The sequence below is a fragment of the Plutella xylostella genome, chromosome 23 (genome assembly GCF_932276165.1).
Source record: "Plutella xylostella chromosome 23, ilPluXylo3.1, whole genome shotgun sequence".
NCBI classification, from domain to species: domain Eukaryota; kingdom Metazoa; phylum Arthropoda; class Insecta; order Lepidoptera; family Plutellidae; genus Plutella; species Plutella xylostella.
The window spans coordinates 1,036,076-1,048,316 of record NC_064003.1 but is presented as its reverse complement, the minus strand read 5'-3'; the positions used below and the strand labels follow the sequence as shown (position 1 = coordinate 1,048,316).

The 12,241-nt window shown below is 37.6% G+C and overlaps 1 protein-coding gene across 1 annotated transcript in view; it reads right to left on the bottom strand.

Moving 5' to 3' along the window:
* LOC105393232 (plasma kallikrein) overlaps positions 1–12,241 on the bottom strand; it is a 23,670-nt gene extending 11,429 nt beyond the window's left edge. Inside the window, exons 1-3 of the mRNA XM_048629586.1 lie at positions 11,978–12,241; positions 11,252–11,382; positions 2,775–2,946 (exon numbers count right to left, since the gene is read on the bottom strand). Coding sequence (XP_048485543.1) covers positions 2,775–2,946; positions 11,252–11,382; positions 11,978–12,184 — 510 coding nt within the window. The 5' untranslated portion in view covers positions 12,185–12,241. The remainder of the gene's footprint in view (positions 1–2,774; positions 2,947–11,251; positions 11,383–11,977) is intronic.

Genomic DNA, 12,241 nt, shown 5'->3' with positions numbered 1-12,241 from the left:
CGTGGAGGACATCATCATCATCATCATATGCGTTAACAATATTAGCTATGCCGATGATATGGTGCTGCTGTGTCCCTCGATCAGTGCTTTGATGAAATTACTTGGCATCTGTGAAGGCTATGCTGAGAGACATGGCCTTACCTATAATGCGAAGAAAAGTCAGATTCTGGTTTTCCGGGCGGGTAAGCGTGCGACTAGTACTGTACCGGAGATATGTTTAAATGGGACTGCCCTCCAGAGAGTAAGTAAATTTAAATACCTAGGACATTGGGTGAACGAGGATCTGACAGATGATTGTGACATGGAAAGAGAGCGCAGGGCTCTCTCGGTCCGTAGTAATATATGATTGCTCGCAGATTTGCAAGGTGTACAGAAGCCGTAAAGATAACTCTTTTTAAGGCTTATTGTCAATCTTTTTATACCTGTGGTCTGTGGATCAGTCATTTACGGCGGACGGGGAGTGTGCATTTAGGATGTTGCTGGGGCTGCGTTGGCGGTGCAGCGCGTCAGGAATGTTTGCGGAAGCGCGTACCTCCGATTACTATGGCATCATGAGGGCCAGAGCCGCGTCGCTGCTGCACCGCGTGAGATCCACCTCCAACATCATCCTGAGCACGGTTGTAGACAGAATGGATAACCCTTTTATTAAACATTGGGTGCGGTTATCAATTCTGCATAATTGTAAATTAAACTAAATATTTTTCAAAAAATCTCATTAGATAAGGACTAACATTAGAAATAAGGTAAATTGTATACTAACACGTTGGATGATTTCCCAAATAAACTGTTTATTATTATATATTATAAGGCACTTATGGCTATGTGAACCGTATGGTACGATAACCAAGTTAATGTTGTTAGGTGGGGGAATGCATTTTCTGATTCATATAAACTTGAATGTGGAGTTAGGCAGGGTGGACTGACCTCCCCTATTCTATTCAATTTCTATATTAATGCTCTGATCGAGGAACTCAGCAGACAACAGTATGGTTGCTATATTGACGCACGTTTAAGACCAAGTTCGGCTTCGCAAGCCACGTACGAGCACATGCCAGGAACTGACAAGGTGTCGCCGTCGACGGACACGTCGTGGAGGACATCATCATCATCATCATATGCGTTAACAATATTAGCTATGCCGATGATATGGTGCTGCTGTGTCCCTCGATCAGTGCTTTGATGAAATTACTTGGCATCTGTGAAGGCTATGCTGAGAGACATGGCCTTACCTATAATGCGAAGAAAAGTCAGATTCTGGTTTTCCGGGCGGGTAAGCGTGCGACTAGTACTGTACCGGAGATATGTTTAAATGGGACTGCCCTCCAGAGAGTAAGTAAATTTAAATACCTAGGACATTGGGTGAACGAGGATCTGACAGATGATTGTGACATGGAAAGAGAGCGCAGGGCTCTCTCGGTCCGTAGTAATATATGATTGCTCGCAGATTTGCAAGGTGTACAGAAGCCGTAAAGATAACTCTTTTTAAGGCTTATTGTCAATCTTTTTATACCTGTGGTCTGTGGATCAGTCATTTACGGCGGACGGGGAGTGTGCATTTAGGATGTTGCTGGGGCTGCGTTGGCGGTGCAGCGCGTCAGGAATGTTTGCGGAAGCGCGTACCTCCGATTACTATGGCATCATGAGGGCCAGAGCCGCGTCGCTGCTGCACCGCGTGAGATCCACCTCCAACATCATCCTGAGCACGGTTGTAGACAGAATGGATAACCCTTTTATTAAACATTGGGTGCGGTTATCAATTCTGCATAATTGTAAATTAAACTAAATATTTTTCAAAAAATCTCATTAGATAAGGACTAACATTAGAAATAAGGTAAATTGTATACTAACACGTTGGATGATTTCCCAAATAAACTGTTTATTATTATATATTATAAGGCACTTATGGCTATGTGAACCTTCTCGTTAAGCGATTCTATGTCTGTAGCATTGAATATTGCGTTCGTATCGTCCGCGAATACAACTAATTCAGTATCGGGTACAGATCTAGTGATGTAATTAATTAGATAAATAATAAATATATATTTAATAGTATCGGGCCTAAGGTAGACCCTTGAGGCACACCTCTAGCAATTTTAACTAAGTTTGATCTATGTACAGTTTCATGGTCGTCCTCTATGGTAAGCAGTTCTACAAATTGTTTTCTATTACTAAGATAATGACTGTAGTAGGTTATAAAATTTACCTCTGACTCCGTAATGTTTTAATTTACTTACAAAGTTAAATTGTTGGTGTACCTACAAATAAAGTGTATTCTATCTATCTATCTAAAATTTGGTGGATCATGATCCACCAATAGATGGAACACCAAATAAAATCTAACTATATGGAATTTTGTAGCGGTGGTGGTGTATAAACTGATCCGAGGTGTCGATTTTCAACAAAGTTATAAAAGTGTCAATATCTCGAAAACTATCGATTTTTTACTAAGGTTATATTATGGCCACTCATGAGCTGGCCTATCAGCCCTTAAAGGGATAACGTTGACTTTTGGGACACCCTGTATTTGTATTTCGTGATGGCGCCCTCCACAGCGCCCGTGAGCAATTGTCCGTGCATCTAGTTTGTATTCAGATAAATATTTGTGAAAGTGCTGATATAACAAACGTTGGTAATCCATACCTAATAAATAAACATCTCCACTCGAATAATAATAGTAATACTACTGTCTTCTTTGAAATGTCTGGAATTCGTTATAGTTGTTTGTCATGGCATATGGGCTCACAGAAATTTATAAAGAAAGAAAAAATAAATACCAAAATTGCAACGTCGTTGAATGGAAATTGATAACTCGAATGATAGGTAAAATTTTTAAGTTCTCGCCATTGTCCTTTGTTCTTCATTTTAGGGGAGTACTTAACTAAGTTAGTCAAGTGGCCCATTACGGCAAACTTATCACTTAAAGACACTGCCGTAACACTCTGGTATCTGAAAGGATTGCCGAGTATATATGTCGCAGGCATCTGATTTAATCTCCTTTTTTATATATAACCACTAGCCCGTTCATTGGATGGCGCTATTCAGTTGTATGACTAAGGGCCGATTTTTCAATGCTCAGATAGACAGATAGATAGCGTTTATTCGACAGATAGCGAAATATTACATTTTTCAAATGTCAGATAGAGCTTATTCGTCCAATAACTCAGTTAACTGGATAATAAATCTATCTGCTGCTTGGGCCGCCAGATAGGGCTTATTCGATTGATAATTTGACATTTGAGGTTATTGTAAGTTCTTTTTTGCGTTTATACCAATTCTAAACTACTGAGCGCAGAGAAAAATCGTCATTTTCAATGGATATTTTCGAAGATATTGATGATATGGCGATCGAAGAAGAGGCAGTAATGAACGAATATATTAATCCATTTGAAAGGAAAGTCACAGTCGTCAAAACGAGGCCTGATCATTATAGTATGGGGGATGCAAAAGAATTTCATCGCCGAAAGGCACCAGACTAGAAACATTATGTTGATTTATTTTCAATCATTAATTTTATAAAAAAGGAATGTAACAGCACTTCCTTCATAAAAAAATATTAAGGTACATATAGTTTTTCATTTTACGATAAGTAGGTAACCTATGCGGCTTGGCGGGATGATCTTCAATGTCCAGTATTGGACTGCTATAGGCTGAGGAGAAAAGAGAGAAACCATCCAGTACTTGATAATAAAACATAGGTGTTATAATTATTTCTTTCAGTTTTTATTTGTTAATTCTAAATTAAGGATATGTTGAATGGTAATGCTGGAGCAAATGCCTATATAACACCTTTTCTTCTACATCGATAAATGGAGGTGCATTTGAGGGCCCACCTCCAGTTTTGTACATCTCCTGTCTTTGCAGGGAAGACTTCTTCTTCATTGTTTTTTTGATGCCCTCGTACTTTAACTTAAGGGTTTTCCATGAGCGGACACTTGTGGTTATACCACTGGAGTTAAAAGAAAACTCAATTTTCTTCCATGCAGTCTCCTTATCTTTATTTGTTGCAGCATCGGTCTTTTTATTTTCTATGACATGTTTGAATTTATCTACCAAACTCACTACACAGTAACTTCAGCATTATTAAAATTCGCTAAACGCTCTCTTTTTTGTGAAACCATTGTGATTCAAAAATAACAAATTTAAATACCAAAATCAAAACAAACAAACCAAACAGTCAGTGAGGCTTGTGGCTTGATTGCTCTTTGCTTGACAGTGATAGTTGACACTGACAATTGAAATAGTAGTCTGTCCTGCTTTAGCACTAGTGTCTGCGCATATACTTGTTTCATCTCTCCTGAGTTCAAATAGAAAAATCGGTAAGATAGTTACCTATGGAATAAATCACAATTGAAAAATGGTTAAACAACTACCAGGCCGATAAACAGCCAAATAAAATTATTCGTTAGATAGTTATTTGACGTTTTATCCTGGCATTGAAAAACCGGCCCTAAAGGACAACGCGTCAATTCGTTGATTGTAACGTTCGACGTCTTGACTGAACGTCATTCAGCGAAGTCGTTGAATGGGATAGCCTTTGATTATATACCTACAACCCTAGATTCCCCATAGGAGAAGCAATTGCTGCCATACATAAACTGGGGCACTACTGCCCCGCTACAAATTTCGCTCTAGCAGTGTCTATTGTGTCATCGCCGGTGCTACACATATTTGACAGTTAGCATTAATTTCAGTTTTGTCCTTTTAATAAGCGTGTATGTGCTTACAAAGGTCGACTAAAAACGCCATACAAGGTCACCTACCATCTGTAAATAATGTATTAATATAAATAATTTAATAAAGTAAATATTGATATAATTTTCGTCGGTGTTGCCAGTTTTTTCTTGAAAATAAATACCAAAAAGTGATGATAATTTATATGAACCGCTTGAATGTCCTGTCGACACCCGGTCGACATGAAAAGTGTACCATAAATTGTTTCGTGATTGGATTCTTAAAATTGGAATTAGGTACTTACCTTGAATTAATTTTATATAAATTTTCTTTAATGGTGCAAAATAAATAGTAGGTATTCTATTATATTCGGCGACTGGTGTAGTGTAGTGGTTAGTGACCCTGACTGCTATGCCCAAGGTCCCGGGTTCGATTCCCGGCTGGGGCAAAATACAGGGTGTTAACTTAATTGCGTTGGAGCGGGAAATGGTAGATACAGCTGATGATACTGAACACGATAAGACATTAAAAAACGTATTTTATTTGCTTTAAGCTGACCAACATAAAACAGTTTTATTTAGTACATTTTAAAATTTCATAGTCACCCTATTCAGGTTTAGGTACGTTTGACAGAATGACCATGAACTTGAAAGCCAAGATCAAGGCCAAACAATTCAAAGCCAAGGTCAATAAAAAAGTATGCGTGCATCTGCACCACACTCGTGGAGCCACATCGTCAAGGTACCTACCGTGATTTTGGGTACTCAAAGTACCCAATCCATTGTAGACATTTCATTTTACTCCATAAGTATCACTTTATTGATACACAATTATCTTTTATGAATACAGAACATTTTCATTTTATGCTTAACATAGGTCACACGTATTCACAGCACAGCACAACATAAAACGAAATGAGGATTGTTCCTCATTTCTCTGGCTTGGTAATCAAAAGATAGAATTGTAGGTACCTTTTCCCTTTTAGGTAATAATTGTAAAAAATGATTGTAAACAAGTAAACAACAATGACTGACTGACAGACTAGATCCACAGAGAAGGTAATGACTATCATAAATACTCGATGGTTATGATACGCGAGATTGTTATTATTCTACTGGTATTTAAAGTGAGGCCATACTTATTATGAGGATTTCCGTACTATTCGTCATCAAAGACGTCTCAACGGCAAGTAGGTACACAACACAAATCGAGATGAGCGAGTGTAAGTAAACCAATTCGTCATTGAAGTAGACCCTGTTATCATCCTGTTATGCATTGTGGTCTTTTATCTTTAGCTGCGTACAGACCGGCCAAACGAACGCCAACGAACGGGTTTTGTTGACCTTTGTTGCTCAATCTGCCCCTGTATTATGTATGATAAATGTCCATCGGTGGGCGTTCGTTGGGCCGGTCTGTACGCATCTTTAGGTAATTAAAGATAAATAAAATGTGGTACCAAGGGTGAATACTAAACGCTTACCTTATTCTGAGTAAAAAGGTTTAATTATTGTTCTGAGCTCCTAGAAAGTCATAAATTATATTCTGTACGATCTATCAAACTTTATGACAATCAGCTCCAGCTGTTTAATTGTTGATTAGTATGTCATTAATCACCATGAATAATTTCAATTTTATTTAATAATTGTTATTACCTACTGTGTAATTAATTACAATCATAGTTACATCAAATAAATTATGAAAAGTGAAGTTGATAACAAATTTACAGTGTGTGTTCTTTCTTTTGCAATCGAATGTCTCATTGGTTATGAGTTTGTGTAGGGTGACCATGTTTTTGATTAAGGTAAAACTTTCCACTTTACTTTAGACTTTAAACATAAATATTCGAGATTCTGATGTTTTTTTTCTTAGAAACGTGCTTGGTTAGACTAATACTAACCCCCATTTCCCGCTCAAACGCATTCTAGTTAACACCCTGTATATTTGTGCTCGGGTCTTGGGTGTTGATATTTATATTTAGTATGTATCTATCTATGTATTTGTGTAAGATATATCAGCTGTTCGACACCCATAACACAGGTTCTGCCTAGCTTGGGGTCGGATGGCCGTGTGTGAGATGTCCCCACATATTTATTTATTTATTATTTATTCTATTCTGTATCGCCTTCAATAATGGATGGGATTTGCAAATCCTACGCATTTATTAAAATAAATTTTTTTCTGCGTTTCTATGGTTGTTGGTTTTGCAATTTACGAAAACGAAAAAAGTTTCGGTATTCTTTTGTCAACTGTATAAGTACCTAGATCATCTGTTAAAATATTCGTGATAGTTTCCGCTGAGGCGAAATTGTATTCGAGAAAACGTAAACATTTACACAACTAAATCTAACATAATTTATTATAGGTACAAAAGGTAATTTTATCACTAACAGCTTAAATTCTAATATACATGTATTATCAGGATGCCGAATGATCCTATTATACGAAGCAAATGGATAGAAATAATTAGAAAAAGCCGCGGAGAGGACTACTGGAAATGTATTTTAACTAATAGAAATTTCCTTAAAAAATATCACCACATTAGATAGATAGATAAATCATTTATTTGTTCCATCCACATAAACATAACACATAAGTACAACAAATAATTACACATTATAATAGTTTCCATTTTCTACCAACTTAGTAACAATTTACTTACGTTGCCACATTTTTTCATGCACTCGATGACATGACAGGGAATGACAGTACAGTCACGCAAAAAAGTAATAAAATATTGGCCTGTTTACAATGTAGGCGATGTATGAGATGAGTCCGTCTAGGGTTGTAAATGGTCGAAGAGTATAGCAGCTTTGTAATGTCTGGTTAGGGTGAACATGACCAGACAAGTGTCAACAAAAATACTATGTTACAAAGCTCTTATCTCACAAATTAACTAAACAATAACAATAAACGTACCTTCATATTGTTGTTCATAAGTACCCAGTTTCGCCACAATTATTTATTTGAAACTATCCGCCCGCGGCGTTATAATAGATAAATCCATGTTCTCACACTATTTTAACACAAATAACGCACTTTAAAGCTAATTTATTTGCAAAAAACCAATGATTTCAAAAGGAAGGATAGGCCCTTCAGAACATTTTACTCAAACCTTACTCATACAAGCAAAATAACTGTCATCTGTCATAATTTGTTTGAACTATGTCGGTGCCTAGCAACTATCTTGACGACGTAACCTTGTACGTGCGTTAATAATTTACCATTCCGGACATTGTTTTATTATTTGCAGGCGCCATATCAATAATTTAAGACAAATCCAACTACTAAAATTAAAACTGTTTTGGGTTGTACACCTGTAGAGCGTACAAATGGACTAAAAATCACGCTCCAAAACGTAAGTGTGTGCAACAAGAAAATGTTCTCGGAGGATAGTCAACAAAAAATGACGTCCGCACAAGGTTACAGCGCGCGGCCATTGTAGACTTTGGTAGGAAAATAATTATCACTTTATACTGTGTTTATTACTTAATTTAATGGTAATTACTGATGATACGATATTCGATGTTTCTTTTTGACCTTCGAATAATGGTTTTTGCAGCCTTTCACAACACAACTACATATTTATCACAAGATTCACAAGACCATCTCTCGGCCACAGACAACTGTCGACTGAGGAGCGTTGGCCCTAAAATTACGAGTTTAGGGCCAACGCGCGTAAACAACACGTAACACGCTAGTAATATATATATGTCAATGCAAAAAACTAACAATATAATTATGTGCTTTTTGTGTCAGCTGTTAGCTGTTAGATGCCATATTTGTTTAATTGATTGACTGACTGATTTTAGTCAGCTAACTTGTTGGACGTTTTGTGACGCTTGTACAATCAACGTTCGGCCTAGTCATACAATTGAGTAGCGCCATCCAATGAACGGGCTAGTGATTCAACCAAAAAGGAGATTCAACCAGATGCCTGCGACATATACATAGAGGAGTTTTGTAATGAAGGGGAAGTACTTACTCATAGTAATTTAGATAGAATGTTATACAAAGAAAACCTACTACATTTTAATTTGTTGCCATGATCGTTAGAGTCAATAATTATTAATAATTATAGGATGCAATCCCTTTAACATGCATAGAAGACAATAAAAACTTACATAAATGTACAGTCGTAACTTTCACAGATTTTGGCCGGTTCTATTGCCGAGTGTTAAAAAAAAGAAATGTTTTTTTATTATAATTTTCTTTCTACATTATTAAGAGTACTTAAGTACTTCCCCTTCAGGTGACATTATAAAATTTCACCCTGAATAGGGTGGCACCAATAATTTACTAGATATTATTAGTGATTCTAGCTATATAATAACCATAACGTAACGTTACCGGCCATCACTACACAAGCTGCCCCATAATTTATTGTTTAGGCCGTGTCCGCACCGCAAATATTTCACCGCGGGAATATTTTTTCGCAATTCTGTTACACATTGAATACTATAGCATACCTATCCGCACAACTTGCGGAAAAAAAATCGCACGATTTTTTTCGCAAGTGCGGATTTCTCAACCGGGATCTGCATAGAAGTGACAAAATTCGCGCGAAAATTTATTCGCGGTGTGAACAGGCGAACTTCGAGCGAGGAATATAATTCGCCCTGTGCGGACACGGCCTTAGTACCTGATACCCAAGTACACATTATGCATACGTACTATCGGGGAATCGGCCGTTGGCCTATTTTAAAAGTTAGAACCGCTTGCAGCCTGCTACCTGCCGCACCCACATATACCTACACGCGATTGACCAATGACCAATGAGGTAACAAAGACAAAACCAAAAAACCACTCTTTTAACAGTTCAAAAATAAGAAATATATAATATACCTACAAAGCAGGCCGTTATTATTACGAGGTCCTGTCGGTAACAGCATGGCTCTACACTCTGCACAGCTCGGCTGTACCATTTCAAAACCTAGTATGAGCCAGATTTGAAAAAAAACGGGTCTTTGATTTATACCTACATTATTTCAGGCAATACACAAAATGTCACCCTGCGAAATCAAAAATGCGAAGAAAACCATTTTAAAACATAGTAAGAGCCACCAACCATTTTAAAACATAGTAAGTGAAAATGACTTACTATGTTTTAAAATTTAATGGTCAATGGCTATGTTTTTAAATGGCACTGCCGACCTGTTCCTTACACGCCATTGGTTCACACGTATGGAAGGGGCGGAGCTGATACGACGGGGTGCGTAAGCGATATTGATTTGAAATCGGGCCAGCATGGATTTCCCTGATAGTACATTTGACAATAATTTTTTTTTATTTATCGACCAGGTAAATTTAATACAGGGTACCTACTTGGAAAGAGATGTTCCATGGTATTTGCTATTTAACCTCCTGATGCCCACGGTCCTTCTGTGAGTACTTAACGAGTATAGTTGTTACTGCCCAAGCTATAATATATTTTTTCTGGACTAAATACCCACGGTCCTTCTCCGAGGACGAATACTTTGTGTTTGAACCATATTTGAATTTACCGCCATTATTTTTTGGGATTGCATCTATGGATTTAACATTCCATCACTGACAGCTGTCTTAAGTGTCATCTGAGGATAATCAATCGTTTATTGAAAAAACGTCAAAAAACGGAACCATGGCGGGGCCACCGTCGACTAAGTAAGTTGTAATCTCATTTTACTTATGTGATCTAATCATTTAATTAAATAACTTTAATAAAACCTTATTGTTAAGTATATTAGCAAGAGACGAATACTAATATTTTATCAATTAAGGTTCTAAATAATATTCTATGATCATCCATTTACATTAGTACTCGTCTGAGTACCGTGGTCTTCAATTACATAAACTTTTAGTCCGCTATACTATAATTTTAGATATACTTATTTTTGTATTTTTTTACAGAATATAATGCGAAATCCAAGAAATTTAAGCAGATTTAGCTATGTCGGACATAGATCTCTCGGAGGACGATGACATGACGACATAAATGACTCACCATGAACCCGTAGAATTTGAATTTTGTGATGATGATACCCAGGAGCTGCTAGCTGAGCCTTTCATTTTATCTTATTTTGTTCCTATATTGATCCCAATAATTATAATAGTTGATAAGTGTGAGTTTATCTAGAATAAATATAAGTTCTAAACTTATGTGACACTGATTTAAAGTGTTAAATGTGTTCCTAAGTGGTTCTTATTTCATTAGTTTTGTTATTTCTAACAAATTGCCTTATAAATATATTTTCTACTAATAAATTAAACTTTTTTTAACTGCCCACGGTCCTCACATGAGGACTAATGATTTTCGAATTTAAACCTATTGAAACTGGTTCCTTTTTTAATGCATTACCCGTACATACTACTAGGAACACTATATAATAATTTTTGCGACATTTATTCAAGTTTAAGTTTCTGGGCAGTAAGCTAGGTAAACGCAATAGTCCTTGTATGAGGACCGTGGGCAGATGGTCCTAAAAAATAAAATAACGGCTGGGCGTCAGGAGGTTAAAGGTTAGTTAGGTTCTAGTTTAGATGAACAAAGCAATAGTCTAAAGCCGGCTTTAAACCGGAAATAAGGGGGGCGTAAGTTTAGTACTCGCAAATGCGTTGACTCGTGGTGAAGCAGTGCGCCGCCGTGATAATCTTGGCTGGAGCCACGAGGGTGCCCCCACAGAATGTATAGTAGTAGAACACCCCGCGCAACCACGTTCTTGTCTTGAGTGCCACCTGTTGAGCACCAGCATAATAATATACTGTATTCATTCGTACTTGGCACAAAAGGTAAACAATGTAAGGCTCGCTTGCCCGGAACACAGCGTAAAAAATATAAACGCAGAGGTAAGTAACTCAGGGTTAACTTTGTAAAATTATAACCAGAACATTGAGTTGCGCCAATGGAAAGTGTGTCTGAAGCGTCCGTAGTCGAGCTAGCGTCAGTGATCGTTACTGATCACTGAGGTTAAGCAACACATGGCACGGTCAGCCATTGGACGGGTGACCGATTTCAAGTGGTTCTTTTCTGGACGCTTTCGTGCTTCGGACGGCACGGCTTCCGTGGGTCCCGGTTGCTGCTTGGGCAGCAGTCGTTAAGCCAAGACAGAGGCCTTCGGGCGGCTTGAAAACATCTCACAGTCGGGTTGCCAACTTACCCGACAACTCTCACAGCACAAGTTTGCTTGTGTTGGGGTCCACCAACCCGCACTAGGTCAGCGTGGTGGACTAGGCCTCAAAACCTTCCTTCATTGCAAGGATACTCGTGCCCCAGCAGTGGGGACATGATGGATCGTGATGATGTGACTATAAGAACTATAATATAACTTACATAGAATGGTACCTGCCCGAGCCTGGCTTCAACTCCATTTACCACTCGTCGAGTAATTTGTTCGTCATTCGCTAGCAGCTCCTTACTTTCATTTAGACGCGTCTTAGTGGTCATATTGAGGTTTTGTGCTCTTAATAGTTCTAAACTAAACGAAAGACTTAAAATAATATAAAATGATTTCAAATAATACATATTTTCAACATACATATTCTATGGATGAATTCTTGATGAATTAAAATTCATTTTCTTCTTTTGATAGCTGAG